The 23998-nt window shown below is 49.7% G+C and overlaps 1 protein-coding gene across 2 annotated transcripts; it reads right to left on the bottom strand.

Moving 5' to 3' along the window:
- Window positions 1–1301: 1301 nt before the first annotated feature.
- Window positions 1302–22321, bottom strand: NLGN3 (neuroligin 3). 2 transcript variants are annotated; one of them, XM_084869515.1, is made up of 7 exons: window positions 22173–22321; window positions 19059–19714; window positions 13958–14017; window positions 12219–12368; window positions 7275–7460; window positions 3992–4781; window positions 1302–3141 (listed from the first exon to the last, which is right to left on the bottom strand). In XM_084869515.1, exons 2-7 carry the CDS (start codon window positions 19513–19515, stop codon window positions 2298–2300), a joined length of 2487 nt encoding a protein of 828 aa, XP_084725641.1. In that variant the 5' UTR covers window positions 19516–19714; window positions 22173–22321; the 3' UTR covers window positions 1302–2297. The 2 variants fall into 2 exon arrangements, with proteins under 2 accessions (XP_084725641.1, XP_084725642.1); XM_084869516.1 differs by lacking the exon at window positions 13958–14017 and having other exon boundaries at window positions 22173–22320.
- Between the last annotated feature and the right edge of the window lie 1677 nt (window positions 22322–23998).

The raw sequence follows: 23998 nt of genomic DNA, 5'->3' as shown, positions 1-23998 counted from the left end.
TGCTCTTCTCCAGACCCTCTCCAGCTTTTCCACATATGCTGAAAATGTGTTGACCAAGGGCAGACACATTAATGTTTTAAAAGGCATAACCAATGCTAGGCAGAGGGGAAAAAAAAGTTGAGGACCATGGGAAAGGTCACATATTTCTGGACTGCACTCCATGTCTGTTTCTAACACTGACTGTGACATTGGACTTTTCTGGGCCCATTTTCCCAACTGTAAAATAAGTTTGTTGGACCAGATGACTCTGAGGATACTTCTAATTCTAAAACTCAGAGCCTGATTACCTCCCAGCCACTTCATGCAATATTTGTGTTATTATATGCTAGTGTGCATGTTAGTTTGGGAAAGAAGAGAGGAAGGAAAAAAGGAAGAGAGTAGAAACAAATTCTACATTATGAACTCATTCAGCTGTGACCCACCCTGACACTATGTTTCCAGTTCTTTCTTTCTTTCTTAACTATACTGTGTCAAGTCAATAATCGCCCATCTCTCTTTTGGTCCTTATACTACCTTGTGTTCATCTCCTCTGTTGTGTTGGTTCATCTCACTCATTTTTGTCAGGGTCACTTAGAAGAATTATATTCTTTGTTTCTGAGGTATCAGCAACCCCACCCAACTGTCACACTTGATGAGCTGGTTCAGCCCTTCAAGTCATTGAGAATAATATGAAATACTATAATGCTAACCCTGTAGAACCTCATTGAATTTGTCCCCCAAGGTTGATAGGCAGCCACTGATGATAATCCTGGAGAGAAACTGCTCCCAGGGCCCCAATAAACTTCTCCAATTCCAACTAACAGAATAGGACACAAGCATCTCTGGGGAGTGGAAGGCCCTTGCTCTGTCAGTCACCCAAGGCAAGAGAGTCTACAGACCTGATGCCTCACTGGATTCAGATAAGTGTAAGAATTTCAACATGTTAGAGGTCAAACCTCCTCCTAGTCCCCAGTCCAGGATGAGGGCAGGGTGGTGGCCCTGGTGGTAGTTGGCAGCACTGGTGGAGACGGCAGCAGCATGATGGCATGCAGAGGAGAAAGAAGTGTTATTTTTTCTATTTCATTAGGAGGCCCTGAGGCACTAAAAGAAGGCTTCAGCAGCAGGAACCCATTGCCCTGGGGGGTGGGGACAGCAACCTGATGAAGACTGGAGAGGCCTTCATGCGGGTCCAGCAGAGCACAGCCCAGACATATATCAGCTTAAAGGCACAGGAGGCAGAGAGCTGCTGTGATTCCTAGCCTGCAGAGGCACCCAGCTGGGAGGTCTGTTGGGGCAAGGCCTGTGCAAGGGAGGCAAATTGGGAGTGCTAACTGGATTTTTTATTTTTATAACAAGACACTGTGTTTAAAATTTTACAAAGGACAAACTCCATGGGTTTCTGTTAGTGTTTTAAGAACTTTTCTTAAAAAAAAAAAAAAAAAGCCAACAACAACAAAAAACACTGCCTTTTTGAAAGAGAAATGACAGACACAAGAGACAGTAAATAAAATGGGGTGAATTTCTGATGGCATTACCCCGAGGACAGAGGCATGAACTCCACAGAACCTCATTCTCCAAATCTACTCTGCAGTCTGCAGCCCTTCACGGGGACACAGAGATGGCTGGAGAGTTCTCCCTGTGGCCCTCCAGCCCCATCCAGTGATAGCCTCTTCTTCCTTCCAACCTGTGGTGTTACTCAAATCTGTTTCTTGGGGGTCCTGTTCCTTGGTTGGACCCTGTGATCACTGGAGCCAGAAAGACCTGGGGCTGGGGCCCTCCCTTCTGGAGCTTCTTTGCACTCACAGGTTGGAGAAGGATTTGTTCCTTTTTTTTTTTTTTTTTTTTAAATCAACAAAAACAAGATCAGAAAAAAAAAGATCGAGTCTAGGGGAGAAAGAGCTACTCTGCTCTTTACAGCTCCCAAGTCTGGAGTTGGTTGGTGTTGCGGTTCCAAGAGAGGCGGAGGGCGAGCACCAAGGGGGTGTCCAGCTGGTGCTTTCAGGCCCCCAGGAGTGTCTGTGGTCAGGCTCAAGGAGCTGGCTTCAGCTGCTGTCCCACGGGTCCTCAGTTTCCCAAGGACTCAATTGCGTCCCCATTTGGAGGGCTTGTTTAGGTTTACTTCCTTATTTGTGTTTCTGTACATGCGGGTGCATGTCCACGTCTATCTATGTTTGTGCAGGTGGGTCTGCTGTTGGGCGTGGGTGCGTGCGTATACATATATATCTGTATGTGTCTCTGTGTGTGTGTCTGTGTGTGCATGTGTGTGCGTGGATCTGGGAGGAAGGGAGCCAGGAGATAGGCTGTGCTCTGGGCTGGAGCTATACCCGGGTAGTGGAGTGTGAGTGGGGCAGCCCAGTACTGTTGAACCCAGCGGCAAAGGTGTTATAGGGGTGCAATGTCTGCAGCCCTACCAGGGAGTTGGGAATCATAGTGATGGTGTTGGGGGTCATGAGTGGGATGTCATCAGGGGAGCGCCGCAGGGTCAGAGTGTAGTCGGGCAACGCAGTGAGGCGCAGTGTGTCATGTGGGGGACCGGCCTCACACTCATGGTGGGTGGGGCCCAGCTGTAATGCTGCCAGCTCCTCTTCAGGAGCAGCTCCCAATTCGGGGGCCCCAGCTCCCCTCTGAGGGCTAGGCTGCCGCAGGGGTTCCTGACGTCGTTTGTCCTTACGGTAGTAGAGGGCAGCGAAGGCCAGAACATTAAGGAACAGAAGGGAGGCCCCCACAGCGATGGTGACACTTAATTCAGTGGAGTAGTCACGAGGGTTCTCCACCAAGAGTGGCCCTGCATTCTGATCCCCATTCCAGGACCCTTGGGCATTCTCATTGCTATAGGCAGGGGAGATGGCTGGCCGTTTGGTGCTCCAGGTCTTACCGTTGGGCCTTCGAGTGATGTGGGAGCTGTGGGTGGTATCCAAGGGTGGCACTTTGGTGGTTGTGGACGTATAGTGGAACATATCATGCAGGTTGTATAGGTGGGGCACCAGGTGTTTCCAAAAAGCCACCTTAGTGGCCCGGTAATGATCTCGAACCCTCGGCTTCAGCCCGATGTGAAGGTAAAGCTGGTCTCGGGGATTGTATTTGGACCAGGCCACTTCCTCAAAGCGGTTGGCCTTGGTGTGAATAAACTTGGTGTCCTGGGGGACCGGCTTGTTGGGATCCCTGAAATACCACATGAAAATCTGGGGTCACCAATCTACCTAGATGAAGAAAGGTCCCAGCTTTCTTCCTCTCACATCCATCCCTAAGAACCTCCTCTCCAGTCTAAAACTTCCCACTATTTCCATCTTTTTCAGGGTCCCTCCCTTTGCCCATACTCCTCTTCCCCAGCCTTGAACTCCTATTGCCCACAGCATCATGGAATAATCTCATCCTTCTCTGTGCCCCGTGGTCGGCAAACTGCGGCTCGTGAGCCACATGCAGCTCTTTGGCCCCTTGAGTGTGGCTCTTCCACAAAATACCACGGCCTGGGTGAGTCTATTTTGATCAAGTGGCATTAGAAGAAGTTTAAGTTTAAAAAATTTGACTCTCAAAAGAAATTTCAATAGTTGTACTGTTGAGATTTGGCTCTGTTGACTAATGAGTTTGCCGACCACTGCCTATGCTCATCCTGTAAGATTATGCTATGCCACTTTTTCCTTTTCACATGCTACTGAGCATCCATCAATCTTTTCAGTTGCCCAATTTTCGGAAGAGTCTTTAAAGGCTCTTTCTGAATGTACTTTACTCCTACTTCACACAGCCTCCGGCCATTTAACCTTGCATCCCATAGTTTAGTCAATGACTCTCATTCCTGCTCAGTACTAATGTTAACTGAGCTGTGAGCCTAAGCAAAAATTTTAAGGAAAGGAAATGGCATGAAAGACTCAAAAGAAAGTACGGAGGGTTGTGTGTGAAAGGGTTACCAAGCAAGACTTGGAGAATACTTTAGAGAGATGATGGAAGTGGTTTAGATAGAGCAGAGGGGAGGGCATGCTGGGGTCCCAAAAAAGAACCCCCACATTCTCCTTACCCGGTCTTGGCAAAGTTGGTCCAGTAGGTCATGACAACAGCACTGAGCATAACGTCATTCTTGGAGAAATTGCAGGGGAAGAGGTCAGTGGGGCCCACCATAGGGACACCGAAAACATAGGGTACTTCGTCCCCATGAGCTGCATCTGACCAAGCAGGCTTCATGAGGCTCTGGCAGTGATGGTAGAAGGCGTAGAAGTAGGTAGGTGAACCATAGCGGGCGTGCAGATCAGCTGTCACCACTGAGGGCTCCACCCACTGGTGGTCAGTGAAGAGTGCCACCAGTGTTTTACGGCGGGTCTCAGGGTTGTCACGGTCTGCCCAGTCTGTGTACATAAACTTGATGGTTTCCCGCAGGGTATCCTTACCCTCAGGATATCCATATAGATTGTCCACAAAGTTGGAGACGGAGTAGTCAAAGTCAGTGCCAGAGACACCATCCTCAGGGTCCACCACCCCTTCCACAAACTTGAGCCCCTCGCCCTGGTTGACACCTAACATGATGTCATAATTGAGGAACTCACCCTGTTCCATGAGAATCTCAGGGTCATCAGGAATGACATCACCATCAATCACAGGGCCAAAGGCCACATGGTAGCGGGCTGGCTGGATGTCCTGTTCTACTAGCTCCTTGGCACTCTTTTGCCGAAGACAGTCCACCATATCCACTGTGTCTAGCACATTACAGCCCACCTTGTCTGCCAGGAGGCTGGTATACTTTACTGGTTGGTAGTTCACAGCCCAGCTGGATAGAGCAGAACCACTTTGGATGATGGCCCTCTGAAAAAGCCCTAGAGAAGATAGGCAACACCAGGTCAGATCTGTCTTGTCATCCACAGCCCAGGCCTCTCTTGCCTGTCTCTGAGGGACAAATCAAACATCTCCTCATTCCTTTGTTATTGAGGCTGCCCTATGGATTGAATGGGCTAGAAAAGAGGAAAAATCGTTTGGGCTGGGATGATTGGTGAGGACCAGAGGAGAGGTTGCTGGGTCCCTTCCCTGACTGCTTCTTGCTTCCTTGTCCTGGGCAATGGTTGGTAACTTGGGAGTTAAGGACAGGCCAGGAAGAATTAACCCCTTGGGTCCCAGACATCAGCTTCCTTATGTTCTTTCTTTTTATCTCTCCTTGTCTTCCACTCATGCTTCCTGCCCAGCTGGGCCCAGTTCTGTGCCAGCGCACCACCAGGGAGCTGGCGCTTCCACCACAAAGGGGTCTTTTTCATGAGAGATGAGAAATGCAAGCAGGAGAGAGCCTCACATCCTGGGAGTTTGGGGAAGGATTTTGAGGGCAAAGGTCTTGGGATCTTTAAGTCTCCAGGGAATGTGCCCTCCCAGACCTTAGTGTTCATAGAGACCTTCCTTTTCTTAAAGCTACTAAGGCCTCAGATCCAGATTTTTCCCCTAGTTGGTAGGGAGCCAGTCCCCCAAACTAAAAAAATGAATGATTCTTTCCTAAAAAGGGGGGTGGGTATCATTCTCTCCCTGACCCCAACACCGCCAAAGTATAATCTGGTCCTCGGGCACACAGTTCCATTCCTCTAAAACTGTGGTCAGCAAACTGCGGCTCGCGAGCCACATGCAGCTCTTTGGCCCCTTGAGTGTGGCTCTTCCACAAAATACCACGGCCTGGGTGAGTCTATTTTGAACAAGTGGCATTAGAAGAAGTTTAAGTTTAAAAAATTTGACTCTCAAAAGAAATTTCAATAGTTTTACTGTTGAGATTTGGCTCTGTTGACTAATGAGTTTGTCGACCACTGCTCAAAGAGAAAGACAGTTTGCATGGGCAGAAAGAAGGGAAGAGAAATACAGATGACAACTTAAGAGGCAGCCTCACTTTTCAAAAGATTATTCTTCATGAGTCAATTACAAAAAGGCAGAGAGGACAACTCTTTAAAGCAGCCAGACCTCCAGGGCCTGCTAGGAGACAGAGTATAGCACCATTCTGAGGAAGGATTTCTCCTCCCTGTGAAATAGTCCCCAACCACAGGAGATACTGTTCGTTCCTCTTTTCAGACAGAGGCACCCTCACAGCCAGTCACTTCACCCATCTTTGTGGAAAAGGGACTCCTGATTTAATTATAATCACCTAGAAACACATTCTAAGGTAGGATGCAGATCCCAGCTTAGACTTCCCTCACCAGGGTAGTTCCTAGAGGGATAGAGGATTTCTAGGTCTCTCAGAGCAGGTGATTTTTCTCTCTCAGAGAGATAGGCCTTCTTCAAAGAGACTGAAAGTCTTATGAGAATATCACTAACTCATGGGATTGATTTCAACGAAAAAAAAAAATCTTCTCTCACCCTAACCAGTTTGGCTCAGTGGAGAGAGCATAGGCCTGTGGACTGAAGGGTCCCAGGTTCAATTCTGGTCAAGGGCATGTGCTTTGGTTGCGGGCAGATCCCCAGTAGGGGGTGTTCAGTAGGCAGCTGGATCAGTGTCTCTCTCATCGATGTTTCTAACTCTCTAGCCCTCTCCTTTCCTCTCTGTAAAAAATTTAAAATATATATATATTTTAAAAGTCTTCTCTCACAGATTTCCTTACTTCAGAGAAAGGCACCTTTACCTCTCAGAGATAGACTGTGCTATAGCCCAGAGGTGATGAGAACATTTTCTGTGAGAACAAAAGGGCCTATTCAGCCCCCTTGGAAGAGTTACTGGCAGAGGGACACACAGCAAGGAGAGAGGCTTTCCTTGTGGCTAAAATGAGAGTTTCCCTTAGCAGGGCTGTACAGCCTGCAAGGAGGTCCGAGTCTGATGATAGGTTTCTATCCTCAGAAAAAGCCTGCCCTGCAGGTTAGCAGTTCTTACCTGGGACCTATCTCCCCCCTCAAGGACAGATCCCTTCTTGTACAGACTTGTTCGTCAGAAAGAAAACCAGAGAATGAGTATTTCTTACACCTAAAAACTAATTTCCACCCTAGAGCTCTACCTTGCAATCATGTGTCCTTCCCTAACTTAAAGATTCCTTGCCTCAAAAAGAACTCTTGCCTTTCAGAGAGAGGCAATGGCTCCTACTCACTGAAATAAGACTCCGATGTCAAAAGGGGATGTAAATGGGATTCCTTTTTCAAGCTGTAAGTGGGATTCTCTCCTCCCCTCTCTCCCATTGGGAGAATTCCATCTTCTTCTAGTGAAACATTTCCCATCAGCTTCTCCCCAAAGGTATACTGAGCTGATAGAAGAGGGTGGGCTGATTCTCTTGGTGCTCCCGGGGCATAGAGCTGGGCACTCTGGTGCAGGGTAGCCAGCACTTTGCTAGTTCATATTTGCCCTCAGAGCTACTCACCCTCAGAATGATGTGACAACGTGAGGAGGCTGACACAGGATGCTCCGATGCCTGAGCCAAAGACTGTGATACGACGGGGATCGCCACCGAAGAAGGCAATGTTCTCACTCACCCAGCGGAGTGCCTGAATTTGGTCAAGGAGCCCATAGTTGCCCTTGGCAGCCTGATCTCCAGTGCTCAGGAAACCTGGATTCAACAAAGGACATGAGGACAGTGAAGGCGGAGAGATGAAGGACCTACAGTATGATGGAAGGGGCTGTGAGGACAGAACATGAGCATGCAGCATAGTTCTATCCACCTAACTAGTATAAAGCAGAGCTCCTTTCTGCAAGGTCCAGCACCATCAGTATAGGAAGGGTTGGCTCCCTGCCTCCCACTCATTCTCCAGTTTGGAAGGAGGGATCTTCAGACCATTATAAGGGGATGCCTCCAGTTGGGAGACTTAACCTGCGGGAACTGCAAATAGCCAGGACCCAGCATTCTCTGCCCTGATGTACTATTCTGGTCATGGGTATAACATCTGGCAATATAGAGTGGAAAAATCAGGGACCCTGGACTCAGTCCTTGGTTCGAGTCCTGGCTCTATCACTTACAAATTATTTAACATCTCTGGGCTATAGCTTCTTCTGTAAAATGGGGATAAAAAATACTCTTTGTTGTTACAAGGAAAAAAGGAACATAAATAAGCATAACTAATATGCTCAGCATATTGTAAATCTGTGGTTACTTCTTTTCCCCCTTCCTTCTCTCTCTGAAGAAAGTGAAGATTCTAAGAGACAACAACTCCTAAGCTCTCCTTGCCCTTCCTGTACAAGTTAGTCCATCTCCACTTCTTTCCAGGGCCTCAGATGTTCCCTTCCCCTCATTCTCAGGACAGGTCTTCATTCCATTCTTCTAATGAATCAGAAACTCTGGGGATGGGATCCATCAATCAGCATTTTTAACACACTCTCCTGATGATTCTGATGCCTGCTAAAGTTGAAAAACCACTGGGTTAGACCATTTTTTTCATCTGGTGGAGAAATCAGGGAGTCAGTGCAGTGCATTACCACAGAAACAGGTCTTCCCGCCCACCCAGTGAAATTTGCTGCCAGGAGACATGTCACCATGGAAACTACCTTCCCACCCACCTGCTGGGATTTGCTGTTGTGGTTACTTGTTGCCATGGAGACTACCTTCCCACCCACCTGCTGGCTATTCCACAGAAATGTCCTATATCTTCCCCCTCTCCCATGTCTTCATTTCAGATGGATTCTGCTGCCTCATTTCATCCCTCTTCCTGATCTCTAGGCTCCTTGGGGCTCTATCTTCTCCCATCCTAGACTTTCAGAAGGGTTCTTTCCAGGTGGAACTTGTTGGAGCTCCTACATATTGGAAACCCATACTTGGATCAGCATTTCTTAAAAATGTTTTTGTTGATTTTTAGTGACAGAGGAAGGGAGGGGGAGAAGGGGGAGAGAAATAGAAACATCGATGAGCGAGAAACATAATCGATCAGCTGCCTCCTGCACACCCCATATTGGGGATCCAGCCTGCAACCTGGACATATGCCTTGACCCAGAATCAAACCAGTGACCTCTTGGTGCATGAAATTACACTGAACTACTGAGGAACACTGGCCAGGCTGAGTTAGTATTTTTTAAACCCCACCATGAAAAGCTCATTCACAGTATCTGGCATCATCTTTATGAGAGGCCATGTTTGAGGAGGTGCCCTCAGCTCACAGAGAGCTCCCTGGCAGTCCTGAAAGTCCATGGACAGAAGCTGAATTCAAAAGACTCAGTAAGGCACAAGAATGCCTCAGCATCTTTCTCAAGTCCTTCTGTCTCTAGCTTCTGCAAGAGAGCTCATTTCACCCTCTTCAAGTTATTAATTTACCTTTGGTACAATTAAGTATGTAAAGTACTTAGTTATTCCTCGCAGGACCTAATCACAAGCCCTCTTCAGCCCCAGGTTCCCGATGAGGAAATGAGAAGGAATTAGAGAAAGCCTGGACGAGGATAAACTGAGGAGCGCTTATTCTTCTAGACAAGGGGACCAGCTCCTCCTTTGCCAGGCCCATTCACAAACTGAAGCTGCTCCTGAGAGTCTTAAGAAGTATGCTGACCAAGATTTAACCCAGCTATCCAAACCTTGAGGCCCTCTGGCAAAAATCACTATGTACTTCTCTTAGCCTGCTTGTCTTCTGCCCCTCCTTTCCCCCAATCCTCTTTCCCATTTCTCTCATTTGGGCAACAGCAGATTTGGCCTTAGCCTTTGTCGAGGAAGGTATCATTCAGTGAAATGTGTCAAATACATCTGTCCCGATCATTAGGAAGAGCCTGCATTTGGATGAAGTAAAGTAGATTGCTCCAACATGTACCACTTTCCTGGGTTAGGAACAAAGGACTGAAAGGGCTGGGTAGAAGGTTTGACCATCACTCTTGGCTCCCTGGGATCCCAAGAAACTTGGGATAAAAAGATCTGCAGCATGTGGATGATGCCATGCCAGCCAGCCATCCTTACTACAAGAGTCCTGCTTTAAGTGATATATCCAACAGGCTCAGTAAGATGATAAAGCAAACATGACCCACCACAAGCACACAAAACCTGGCAGTCTGGGAGAGCAGTCACTCACTACTAGCTCCCCCGTAACTCAGCCATCCATGTAAAGCATGTGAAAATGAGGGCTAAAATACCAAACTCCACACACTTTAAAAATAAACCTGAGCCAGTCTCCCTGGGACCAAGTTTATGCTGCAGTACATGGTAAGTTGCTTGACAACAGAAGACAGGATATTCTGGCACCAATGATATCAAAACCAGATATCCATGTCACTCAAGGCTTGATGTTTACCAGGTTTTCAGTTTGCCTGGAGGGTACCTGGGCAAGGGTACCCAGAATTTAACTTGGCAAGTCCCTACTTCCTCAGTCCCAGGGATAACAACGTCCTATATCCTGTTGGGGTCCCTTTCTTTTGTTGGTCTCAAGCCCAATGAGGGCTTCTCAAATAACTACCATTCTGCCTTGGACTTTCTCCAATTACATGAACCCAAGATGTCTAAAGAAGGACCTTAGAGTGAACTGTTTGTGCTCAGTGCTCCAGAGAAGCAGATGGGAAGGAGGGTAAATGAATACATATACAGCAGGTCCTAAAATAACTTCATGTCCTTCGACATATTTTCATTATAACATTGATAAGATGCCATAGGAATTTAACTCTTTTTTTTTTGTATCAATTAGCTTAAGGTTGAAATTGGTATCGTTATACATTGTTTCACTTAAAGTCACAGAGTCTATTGATAATGTTAAGCGAGGACTTACTATAATTGTGGTTCAAAACTGGCCACCTGTTCTGGGATGCTTTGGGAAACAAAACAACAAAGCCTCAGCTACACTGAGGAAAATCCCCAAGTGGCAGGGACAAACGCATGCTCTACAACTGGCACCAAGAAGCAAAACATCTTGTATGTACCCAGAATCCAGCCAGTGGCTTTACTGATAACATTTGTGTTTCCTAGCAGGCACTGAAGAATACACAGGAAGCAGTAAAGAACTTCTGACCAAATCTTAGTTTATGGCTCCTTCTGAGGTTTGAGTAATATTAGTTTGATCAGTAATTGCTTAAGCCCAAAGAATAATATTTCTGCCCACATATATGCTGTTCTTGTTAGCCAAATGATAGGAGATTGTAAAGTGGGAGGTCCTCAACCTGGGTTTCATGGATGAGCTTTAGTGGGATCCATGAAATCATTTGTGTGTGTGTGTGTGCGTGTGTGTGTGTGTGTGTGTGTGTGACTGAGAGGTGCTTCATGCAGATGTGGGTATGTGAATGTGTATACATTTGTGGGGTTAGCTGGGGAATATGTACACATGTATGTATTGGATGTATATATGCAAGGTATGTATGGGACATGTGTGTCCATGTGGGTATATGAGTAGGAGATCTGTATATAGATGTGCAAGCAGGGATATATGTGTGTGTGTGTGTTGTGTGTGTGTGTGTGTGTGTGTGTGATATTTGTATATGTGTGGGGCGGGGAGGTGTGGATGTGTAAGTATCGGTGTTTATGTGTAGGAAGGGGGAATATCGGTTTGTGTTTATGTATGGAAGATGAGGGACATATGTGTGTATGTGGATATTGGATGAATGTGGAAGTGGGGGATATTAGTATGTGTGGAAGAAATATTTACGTACACTTAGGGTATATATGCGTGAGGTTTGTGAGTGGATGTGCAGGATATGGACCTTTGTGTAGAGCATACATATGGATATAGATATGTATGTGGAGGGAACAATATATGGGAATGTGTGTGTGTATGTGAATGAGGTGAGAGAAATCTGTGTAGATGTGGGGTAGAGATATGGGATGTATAGGTATATATGGGCAAGTGAACATATGTGTGTGTGAGAGATTATATGTGTGGAGTGTATATGGAGTGCTGGGGAAATGTGTGTATATGTGAGGAAGTCTATATGGATATGTGAGTGTGCTTGTGGGGGGATGAATGAGAAATCACCATATGCATGGGGGTGAATGAGACAGTGTGCATGTATGAACATGTGAAGGTGTGTGGATATGTGATTGCTAGAAGAAATTCCTGTGTATGTGCAGGGTGTTTAGAGATTGTGGGTGGGTAGTGATGAGGATAGGACAAGAGACAATTAATGGGCTCTATAAGACTCAGTCAAGCAAAAGTCTGGAAGCAGAGACCTGGCTTAAGACCTAACAGAAAGTGTGAAATTTGAATTGAATTTCCAATAGGAACTAAACATCCAGGAAAGGGCCTGGGGACATAGGGAAGTTCCCATTACTTGGGTAGGGGTAATGGAATAACAGAATTTTTACTATGGTCACTAGCACCAGCTAGGAAACCAAGGCCACCTGTTCTTAACTCCCCAGCATTCTTTTCTCCCTCTTTGAGAACCCAGGCTTCCTTATAGACACATCAGGGAACCATACCTAGCACCCCAACCCGATAGTTGAGGGTGATGACGATGACGTTGCCATAACTGGCGAGGACGCTGCCATCAATCATGTTGCCTGTCCCTTCCATGTAAGAGCCTCCATGGATGTAGACCATGACGGGCTTAGCACCACTGTCCCGGATGTCTGTAAGAAGAAGGGGTGAGACACAGGCTGGGTAGGATGCCCTTCCTTCCCCACCCCCACCAGCCCTGTGTGTGGGGGGGTGCAGGTAGCAAAGCTATCCCAGGTGCCAGGACACCACCACCATCTCTGAGGGCAGGACTCATGGGGCTGCTCAGCCTGGAGCTCAAGCATCAGCCAGAGACACTTGGACTTCAGTGATGTTTTTAAAGAATCTGGTTTCAAGTGCCTCCCAGCAGCCCTGATACAGCTAGGCCTAGGTAGGCCTGGAGGCAGGGGAGGGGAAAGCAGAAGGAAGAGAAGGGCTGGTCCCTTGGCTGCATCTAGCGAGTCCTTCCCTGGACACCTGAGTCCTGGGACCTGATATGGCTTTAGAGAACAGGGGCTGGGAGCCCTGGAACCCCCAAAACTAGACCAGTTCCATAGAAATACAGCCATTGGCAGCAGCTTCCCCCCTCCCCCAGTGCAGACAGAGACAAGAGGTGTGGGAAGGGGTAGCACAGGGAGAGAACAAGGAAGAATGTGGGGAAAGGGGAGTGAATGGCAGAGATGGGATAGGGGACCCTTAGTGACATGGTTTCTCAGCCATGTGATCATTTACCCCATTCTCCTAGGACATCAGTCAGATTTATCTGGAGCCACTGGGGAGGTGGAAGAGGAAAGAATAGAACTAAGACTGAGAAATCTGGCCCCAGTCAGCATTAGGATGAAGATGGAGCCTCTCAGAGGCTATACAATAAGGGAACTTAAAGTGGTTGCTCCCCAGTCTCAGCGGACAGGGACAGGGATGGGATGGGCATTCAGGAGGAGGCTCCCAGCCTGATCGCTTCTACCTGCAGCCTCTCAACACTCAGCCACACCAGCACAGTCCTAGCAGCCACCAAGAGGCCCCCTGAACTGCCTGGCCCCTCCAGGGGTGAGGGGGCAGGGTCACGGAGGTAGAAGGGAAAGCTCTCTGCTGCTGAGCAAACGCACCCTGTTTTTCCAAGGAGGAAGAAAGACTGGTTCAACCATCACTCAAGGATCTTATACCATCTACTAACTGAGCTGTGGTGTCCCGGCCTCAGCCTGGAGCTTTAACTCCTAGTCCTTCTGCTAAGAGAAGCCTGGGGAGGTTCTAGCTGGAGCTATTCTCCATTCCCTTTGGTTGTCACTGCCTCACTCCTCTGTTCAACATCCTGCTGGGCCCCTCTCCCAGGAGCCAGTATCCCCACAACACAGGCGTCTCTTCATGTTCCCTCAGCCCTGCTTTCTCTCCACTCTCCCTGCTGCTTAGTAGGGGCAGGTGACCATGAATCACAGAAGATGAGGAGGAAGCTTACTACTATAGGACTGAGAATGGGTGGGGATCCGGGGTGAGGATGCCCTCCCCATGGCTCTGCTTGTCGTCCCCTGCTCCCACCAGCATGTCCATCACCCTGGAACTCGCAATGGCCAACCAGGCCAAAGATGGATGAACAGCCTAATGGCCTTGTACAGAAACAGAAACACACCAATGGACGGACAGACAGACAGACGGGGCTTCTCCCCATTGAGAGGGGGAGGGGCTCTGTGCCATGCACCAGCTGCCACGCCCTGCAGCCCCCAAATACCTTCATCTTCATCCCCGTCATTATCCGCTAAGTCCTCGCCCTGTTTCTTAGCGCCGGATCCTGGGGACCAGACACGGGGAGACACAACAGCACAGAACAGAGAACAAAACAGAGAGAGAATTCAAAAACAGCATGACTGCAGTGTGGCCCAGCAAGCCAGCTCTGGGCCCAGGCCCAGGACAGGCAGGACGGATGGCAAGAACTGAGGGAATGGGTGGGCTGAAGCCCAGACTTTCATCAGGAAGATGGTGTTGCAGACGCCTGCTGTGCTGGCCTCCCTGCACCTCCCTGCCCCGCCTCCCTGTCCCAACAGCCCATCTCAACCAACTACCTTCCAATTAGGAAGGAGATAGCAGCAGGTGGACCAAGGCACAGAGCCAGAGAGCCACTCAGGGAAGGGATTTCTTCCATCTAGAAGGGGCTGTGAGTGTACACCCAGGCAGGCTGAGCTGGAGAGCAGGGCAGGCACTGAGTGTGAGAGGCAGCATTGCCAGCATGTGTGGATGTGGATGTGGATGTGAGCTATTTGGGCAGAGAAAGGTACCAGGGACCCCAGCCCTGGGCTCCTTGGGACCAGTGAGCAAGCACAAGCTGGGCCTCAGCTCATCTTGATTCCCACGAGAGAAAATGGGACATGAAGCTGTCCCTCTGGTCTTCATTGTTGGGACCTCCTGCTCTGGTTAATGGCAAATGAGGTTCCTGCTCTTAGGAACTAGGCCTGAGAATAGCAAGCTTTGCTCTGAGATCTAGAGAGAGCCTGAGGAGGGAGGGGAGGAAAGAAACCGGGAGAAATCGGGGTAGGGTAGGGGGAGGAGGAGAGAGAGGGAGATAGAAAGAGAGAGAGAAGCAGAGGGAGGGAAACACAGACACAGACAGAGAGAAGCAGAGAGAGAAGTAGAGAGAGAAATATAGGGAGGGAGATAGAAACAGAGAGAGAAGCAGAGGGAGGGAAACACAGACACAGACAGAGAGAAGCAGAGAGAGAAGTAGAGAGAGAAATATAGAGAGGAAGGGAGGGAAGCAGGGAGGGAGGGAGGGAAAGAAACAGAGAAAGAGAAACCAAGAAACAGAAGCAGAGAGAGAAACAGAGGAAGGGAAGGAGGGAAACAGAGATAGGAATAATGCTAATAACTCCTACTGTGTACTATGTACTGAATATTTATCATGTCAGAGACTTCACTTCTGCCATATAGTTTCATCCTTACACCCCAATGAGGCGGGTACTATCTTTATTCCTGTTTTACTGATGTGGAAACTGGGGTTCAGAGGGGTAAGGTGACTTGCTCAAGATGATATAGCTAGAAAGTGCTAGAGGTGAGATTCAATCCCAGGTATACTTGACTCTGGAACCCATGGTCTTTCCACTGCACCATGCCATCTTTTTGGGATAGGGGAAAAGGAAGGGAAAATAAATGAGAAAAGAGGTGAAACATGGAGGGGAAGGGAAAGATGGGAAGGAAAGAAAAGAAGAGACCAGAGGAGAGAAGAGAGACATTTAAGACCTGGGGGTAAGCTGGCACCAACTCTTCTTCCTGTTTGGCTGTGGGAAAAGGAGACCTAGTGCCTGGATGCTGGGCAGCGTGTAGAAACAGAGGTCATTCTGCTGGCACCCGGCACTAACTTCTCTAGGACACCAGATACTCTCAGCCTGGAGGCAGCAAATAGCCTTCTTTCTCAGCTGGCCTGGGCTCCGGTGACTGAATTTCCTTACAGCCATTAATCAAAACAGAAACCACCCTCATAATACAAAATGGCTTTTCAACTAGGGCAAGAGCCCAGCTCAATGGATAGAAACCACCTCCAGCTTCCCAAACTTTCAGTGTGTCTACTGTCTTAATACCTACCATTACTGCCCCACAGAGATCCTGTGGGGATTGGGGCTTCATTATCCACATAGTGGACAGAAAGGACTCACTCATCCCTAAACATGAATTCCCTCCAACTTGATCTGGGTTGGGGTGAAGATGGGGCTGGTCTCATCAGGAAATCCTTTACTTCCCATGTGCCCTGACTTAGAAGATGCATCCCTCCCCGACTGGTGGGAGCATTCCTGGGTGCTGCACTGTCTCAGCTTCCTCAATCTGCCCTTGCTTCTTCAGCTTTCTGCTTGCTGAGCTATTCCTTGCTGCCATGCCTGTCACCCAGGCCAGCTTAACCACCATCCCCCATCTTGAGGATGGGGGATCCCGGCTACAGGATCCCAGCCAGGTCAGCCCTGCCTACCCTAAGCACACAACCCTAATCACCTCTGTGGATGAGTCTCCTCCAAATGGGCTCTGAATAGGGAACTACTTTGAACAGTTAAATGACTAAAAGACCTCCCCTCCAATTGTCTGAAAATCCACCTCCCAGGTTAACCTGTGGGTCCTGGCTAAACCAGCTGAGACTAAATACTAGGCTAGGAGACTAAATACTCGGCTTCTTCAGAGTGGCAATCAGACCTTTATTTATTTCTAAATCTTTCCTCTGCCTCATTTTTATCTCTGCACATCCCAACAAGGCCAACCTAGCACTTGGCCTTGCCCACAGTCAACTATTATGATCAGAATATGTATCTGAATGGAACTATAAGCCAGGTCTCCAGTCAAGCTTTCAGGACTGGACTGTCTTAGGCCCTTACTGGTGCTCTGGGGAGGTCATTCCTCCTAGGAAATGGTTAATTTTTAGATCATTTCCTCTCCCTCCCACCAAAGTAAGTAACTCAAAGGAGCAAGTTTAAGAGACCCTCTTTGTCTAGTTGGAATGGCTCAGTGATTGAGCATCGACCTATGAACCAGGAGGTCACGGTTCGATTCCCAGTCAGGGCACATGCCCAGGTTGCGGGCTCAATCCCCAGTGTGGACATGCAGGAGGCAGCTGATCAATGATTCTCTCATCATTGATGTTTCTATCTCCCCCTCCCTCTCTGAAATCAATTATACTAAATCAAATATACTAAAGAGACCCTCTTCTTGAGTTCATCGATAGGCTAATGGAATGTTAAGGACAGTACCAGTCCTCCACCACCTACACAAGTGCAAACAGAGGTCCTTAAAGGAAAATATACCTAAGGTCTCACTGTGAGTTAGCAGCAGAGCTGTGACTGGTCAGGCTTTGTGGCTCCCAGACCTGTACTCTTGCTGCAGCACCACAATGCTTCTTCATTCGTGGAAAAAAAAAAAAGTGTTTACTGATAGCCTACTGCTTATAGGGTCCTGGGCTAGGAGTAGAGATATGGTGGAAAACTCCCCCGGAGCAGTACACATGCCCATTGTGGAGATCCTGGGCTCTGCTCCCTGAGGTTCTCACTCAGCAGGGAATACCCAGTCCCAGGAATCCTGAAGACCCCACTTGGGGGGAACCTTGCTTTAGGATTTCAAAGAAACACAAACTCCAAGTTTGCAAAAGGGTTGTAGGAATTAGGCTGATTTTCTACCAGTTCTTAGGCTGTTACTGTTTCTAGTTTAGCCCAACCTGTCCACACTTGACCAGTTTTCAGAACTGGGGAGGCGGGAATGACTAGATGGGAGTTGAGTTGGCTCGCGTGCTACAGTGGAAAGAACAAGTCCTGAGGGTCAAGGGACCCAGATTTTGTTCCCAGCTCTGCCACAGACAGTGACGGGATGAGCAGTAAGTCACTTCCCTGGGCCTGTTTTCTCATCCATAAAATTGGGATACCAATTCCCTCCTTAGAAGCTTCCAGAGATATAGGGAAGATTTTATGAGGTAAGTATGAAAGTTCTTTACGGAAAACATACAGTGCTACTCGAACATGAAGAGTTGTTATACAGGGGGAACCAATTCCTCCCAGCAAGAGGGTCAATTTAAAACACAGGGTCTCATGCCTCCTTTAGAGTCCATAGTTGCAGGAGGAACCCCCCACCCCAAGTCTGCCACAAGACCAGCCCAGGTCACTTAGCTATGCTCTGGCCAAGGGTGGGGAGTCGGGTGGCAGGATTCCTAAGCCTGTGCATGAGTTTGGTCTCAGCTTCAGCGCTGGAGAGTTAAGTCTAGACTATCAATCCAGGAAGGAACTCAGAGGGGTGAGCCCATGGGCCCCTAACCAGGAAAAGGCAGTGCCTCTGGTTCCACTTTGACTGCCTTGAGTTCTCCTGAGGTGGCCAGAGAGAACCACTGGCTCTGTCTTTAGCATGCACTTAAGGGTGGAATTGAGGCCTGAGAAGATCAGAAGAAACGAGATTGCTGCTTTTGCTCTGAATCTGCCTTAGGCCTCCAAATCCTCCCTGGAAATGCGGCCAGGGCCCTTGGATGAGGTGGAGCTTATGTCTGCTCACCACCTGCCCCCTGAGCCTGGGCTACTTGAAGGAAGGCAGGGTCCTCAGGGGTAAGGGCAGGTGGGCAGGCAGCCCTCCCTCTCTCTCTCTCTCTCTCTTTCTCTCTCTCCCTCCCCGCCGGCTCGCTACCTACCTCCTTTCCTACAAATTTTCTTGTTGGGCTTTCGGGCGCATTCCTTGGAAATCCGCTTTACTGTAAAATGAATAAAAAACTAAAAAATAACAGGAGGCCTCTGCCAAGGGGCATGCACCCTCCGCCCCCAGATCCCAAGAGCTGCTCTGCAGGTGGCACATGGCAGAGAGCCTCTCCCACCACCTCTTTGTTTCTGTCACTTACCTTAGTGTGACCCCCGCAGGAGGAGGCACCAGCTAGTAAAAGAGGAGGCACCTAAGTAGTGCCCACCAGGCTTGTCCCCTCACCCCCCCCGCCCCCCCCCCCGACACCTAGCTCCTTTGGCTACACACAACCTCCACCTTCCAAAGCAGCTGGAATGGCAACGGGAGGCCTGGTGGGGCCACCATCCTCCCGCGGGCAGCTGCCGGCAGTGACCCATACTCCCCCAGGGAACCCCCCATCCAGCATTCTGACCCTAGACTTGTCAGAGCTCTGAGGCCTGGCCAGGCCCTCTTGGTAACAGTGTCACTCACACAAGGAAGCTCAGACGATGCTGGGAGAGCAAAGAACAGGGAGGAGGAAGGGGGATGCCAAGCAGAGTGATGGTTAGACAGACAGAGGCATGCTGGAGGGCACACAACCACATGCAAGCCTCAAACACAACAGGGCGGGTGAAGGCAGGGAGGGCACAGTGCCTGGCCACAGCACTCACCATCCTCCGTGGGCACATAGACATTCAGGTAGAGGCAATCTTCATTGGGCTCTTGGATGTAAGTGGCGACGATATCCAAGTTGGCAGTGAACCAGACAGGCAGCATGACTTCGGGCACAGCTGTGTGAATGTTCTGGGGGCACACTGGGGGGAAGTGTGTGGCGTTCCGGATGCCCGACCAAGATGGAGGTGGTTCAGGGGGCAGGAACCGTTTCTCGCCGATCGGAGGAGCTGCGTAGGGCACCCCCAGGTATTGGTCCACAGGCCCCAGGATCTCACTGGGCAGTGGCACCCGGGCACCCCTTAGCTTTCCAAAGTGAGTATTGACTGTGGGCGCTGGGGCCTGTGTACTAGCCCTCAGCACCAAGCCAAGGAACCACAGGGTGAGGCACAGGCTCCCGCCAACTGTGGGCTTGGGGCTCGGGGACAGCCAGGGCAGGCCAAGCTGCAGCCACATGTTCTGGGCAGGGGGACTGGCAGGAAAGGCAGATTCCAGGGTCACAGCATCAGCCCAATAGGCAGCCCCTTCATGGCCACACTGACTTGAACCTCAAAACTGAGCTCTTGAGGGACACCTACAGGTGCTGGCCACGTAGAGAGCAGGTCATCCAAGCACCACAGCTTCAGAAAGGAGACGCCCTCAGGGCCAGACAGGCCTGTGGAAAGAGGGAAGCATTCGTCATCCGATACAGTGGGGAAGGCTATGGAGTGAGTTTGGGGGGCCCTGCTGGGCTCAGGCTGTTCTCCTAGTTAGGAGAAGTTTCACGTGCCCAAGGGCTGAGAGACCCATAGATGATCCCCACTGGCAATCTGAACCATTCTATGTGTCTGGCCACGGTTGGGAAACCCAAGGGGACTGACAGAATGACAGTGGTTGCCACTCCAAATTCCCAATCCCCAACTTGAACTCAGCCACTGGAGCTCCTGAGCGCCAGCTGGAGTCAGAGTAGCATGTGGTGGCAGAGGTGAGAACTGGAACTAGAGCCAGGTCCCTGGGCATGCTGCAGGAACATGAGCTCTCTAGCCCCAGGACTGGAAAGCCCACACAGGGACCTCTGCCTCAGGGGACAGGATTGTGAACCTCACTCTGGGACTCTGGCATAAGAAGGGAAAGCAGCAAACAGTCAACGGGTCCCACAGAGATACCCTTCATGCTCAGGTGGGGCAGGGGCAAGGATAGGGGCAGGAGAGCCATTTCTCAAAGTTCTCAGAACCTCCAGTGCCCTTCTGTACATTTCTCTCAGCCCTAACTGCTCCCAAATCCTTAAGCCTTGATCATCTCTGTCAGCTAGCTCTATGTCACATGGAATGTCAGAACTAAGGCAGAAACCCTTCTGCTTAGCACCCAAGGCATTGTTGATGCTCAGCCAGTGGAAAACAAACAGAGGAGTGTGGGGAACACACTCTCAGAGACTCACACTTTGAGACTCACAAAGTCTCAAAGAGGAAGTAAGAGAGACCAAGCCAGATAATAATACTATAATATTCACTCACAAAGACATACATTCCAAACCCACAGAGATTCCCTCATATAGTGCCACATTCTGAGACAGAGAGTGCCACCCAGCCAGAGACTTACTAAGATACAATCACACACACTACTCAGGTAAACATCCAGACACATGCAGCATGATGGTGACATATAGGTAGAGACAGAAACAGGAATAGCAACACAATTGCCACAGGCCTTCTGACACACAGGTACAGTCCACACATATCCACAGGTACACACAGACACTCGTGCATGGACACACACACACACACACACACACACACAATTTCATTTTCCCCTCATTTCTCCCAATTTCCAAGATTGCGGGCCTTCTCCTTTAAGACTTTCAGAACTGCCTGAAGGGGTGGGGGAGGGGGATTGGGAACGCCCAGCCATTCGCCACCTCCCACCTCCGAGAAGGGGGGGGGGGGAGAGAGAGAGAGAGAGAGAGAGAGAGAGAGAGAGAGAGAGAGAGAGAGCAGAAGGTGGGTGGAGGGAGGGGGCTCAGACGAAATGGGGAGCAAAATATGGGGGGTTATGGGTTATGTTCCAGCCACTGCCCATAATGACCCGGGGTGGGGGAGGAGGGGCAGGAGAGAAAGAAGGGGTAGGAGTAGGGAGGTGGAGCAGGAGCAAGTGTGTGTGTGTGTGTGTGTGTGTGTGTGTGTGTGTGTGTGTGTGTAGGGGGGGTATAGTCCACAGCTGAGTTCACACAATCCCCCCATTCACTGTCTCCATGGCAACTCTGGGGCACAGACCGCTCATTCACACTGCTTCCCCACCAGCACCCACCCCCAGGATTAACCCTCTCGGTGCCACCCCTCCCCACAAATTCCATTAACCCTTTTGGGATGCTTCCCTCTCCAGTACCCCTTTGGTGCCAAATGCCGGTCCCCTTTGAGTCAATTCCCTGCAGTCCCTCCCCCCATGAACACTTAGACAAATCGACCCCCAAATGCCCTCTGTACCCTAAAACCCACAGTAAGTCCCCAAGGCCAAGATCTTCATCCTGGTCCAACTTCCAATTTGGAAGAAGACAAGGAGAGGTGGCAATGCCAGGGATTAGAATGGCATCTGGGGTACTTTTATGCTGGAGCAGTATTGGGTGAGGGGCATTGTACAGGAATGCACTGGTATTGTAAACCACAGGATTGGGGGCTATGAGGGCTCGGAAGGGAATTAAAGGATGGAGCTGCATTGGAATGGGGAGGATAGGATAAAGGCCTCTGTTAGGAGGGGGGCTGCAGAGTGGGGGAGGGAGCCCGGCTGTGAGATGCTACGATGGAAGAGGGATGGGGTTGCACTGCGGGGGTGGGGGGGTGGCAATGTGCATTATAAGAATGGGGTTGGGGGCCCTCAGTAGGGGTATTTTGATGAGCATTCGGGCGGGTTGTGGAAATAGAGGGACCATGGACTGGGCGATGACAGGGATGTGAGCTTCAGAGAGAGGTGAAGGAGAGGAGTGGGGGGAGGATTGGGGTGTCAGGGTTGCCTATGACAGAAAACATGGGGGTGAGGATGGGGAGCACTGACTGGGGAGTGGAGGAGCCCGGTTGGGAGGGGATAGGATAGGGCAAGGTATGGACAGCTAAAGAATGAGAGACCGGGGCAGTCGGCCTCACCTGTTCCCCTGGCTGTTGCAAGCGACTGAACCGGGCCTCGGACCACCCATATCGCCTCCAGGCCAAGGGCTCCGCACCCGAATCCCCGAGATCTGCTCTCTGGCTGCTTGGCTGCTGTGCCCGCGCACCAAGGGGGCGCGCTGCGCGTGCCCGGACACGGGGGGGCGCGGTCCCTGCCATTAACTCCTTTTGTGCCAGAGATGGCTCAAGTACTGGGGCATGGCCCAATTCCTTCCCTGATCAGGCACACACTGCTCATGAAATCCCTCTTCCTCGCACACACCCTCTTTGTCCCTAACAGGAAATCTTCCAGGGCAGCTAGTCCAGACTTTACCTGCAAAGCTTGAGAACTTGAAACGGTGGTAGAAACTGAGGCACTGCTTGCAGGAAACCCCAGTCATACTCCATGGACAGGCCTCCACCTCAGCATCCCTCACCTCTCAGCACCAGCACTATTCAAGTAGCACCAGTGAGGGGCACTTTGCTCTCATCCTGTCCCTCTCAAAGGTCATTCTTTTTTTGCTGCTTGTGCGGGGCATGTCAGCCTCAGACTGCCAGGGTCTCTCCTCTCTAGATCCGGCTGTGTGTTCCTGAATGTAGCGCACCTGTACAGTTTATTTAGTCCCTGTGCCCAAAGCCCCCCTGAGTGTCCCTTATCCCAGCCATCTCTACTCCTGTATCTCTTTAGAACAGTGGTCGCCAACCTTTCGGACCTCACGGGACACCAGTAGTGATCCATGGACCGCTTTAGAATGTTCAGCAGAAGCTTCAGTCATGTTTGTTTTTGCCCTATCAGAGAGTTCCATTCCTTGAGCACAAAACTCTTAAGTGCCATACTTTGTGGACCTTCAAGAGGGAGTTCATTTAAAAAAAATTTTTTTTTTGATTTTTTTACAGAAAGGGAGAGATAGAGAGCTAGAAACGTTGAAGAGAGAGAAACATCGACCACCTGACTCTTGCACACCCCCTACCGGGGATGTGCCCGCAACCAACATACATGCCCTTGACTGGATCGAACCTGGGACCTTTCAGTCCGCAGACCGACGCTCTACCACTGAGCCAAACCGGTTTCGGCGGGAGTTCATTATTTTATATTTTACAACTTGGGTATGGATTGGTGCTCCTGGTTTTACCAGCACACTCGACACTTGCCAGTGATACAGAGCAAATACGACCTGGATGTTATCTTGAAATCATCAAATCATCTTGTACTGCCCACCCACACAGAAAGGGCTAGTCCTCTTCTAGCCCCAGGTGGGCACACCAGGGGACTCCATTGTAGCAAACCAGTTGACTCTCCCGGATGGCATTTGATCTAGGGCCCTAGCAAGGGGCCTGGCCCCTATGGCGCAGTGGTTGAGCATCGATCTATAAATCAGGAAGTCCTGGTTCAATTCCTGGTCAGGGCACATGCCTGGGCTGTGAGCTCGATCCCCAGTGTAGGAAGCAGCTGACCAACAAGTGATTCTCTCTGATCATTGATGTTTCTATCCCTCTGTCCTTCTCCCTACCTCTCTGAAATCAATAAAAATGTATTTAAACAAACAAAAACAAACCTGAAGGCAAAGGGGCTGAGAATGGCCCTGCATAGTATCAATTGAGACTCTGCAGCAGATTTTATATCTACTTTAAAACGGGAGTGACCAACAGTTACCCTGGGTAACGGCCAAGGTGAGTAGTGTAAAAGCAAGCAGTTCCAGCAACAGAGCAGAGGAAGAAAAGGGTGCTTCCTTTTACTGGTGTCTCTTCCTCCTGGAACCACGCCAGACTTCCGCCACCTATTCAAAGGTGACACTTGCTAATGCAGAGCAATTTTTCATCCCCAA

The sequence above is a fragment of the Pipistrellus hanaki genome (genome assembly GCF_964339955.1).
Source record: "Pipistrellus hanaki genome assembly, chromosome: X".
In the NCBI taxonomy this organism is placed as follows: domain Eukaryota; kingdom Metazoa; phylum Chordata; class Mammalia; order Chiroptera; family Vespertilionidae; genus Pipistrellus; species Pipistrellus hanaki.
The sequence above is the reverse complement of the archived record's forward strand: the minus strand, read 5'-3'. Positions and strand labels throughout refer to the sequence as shown.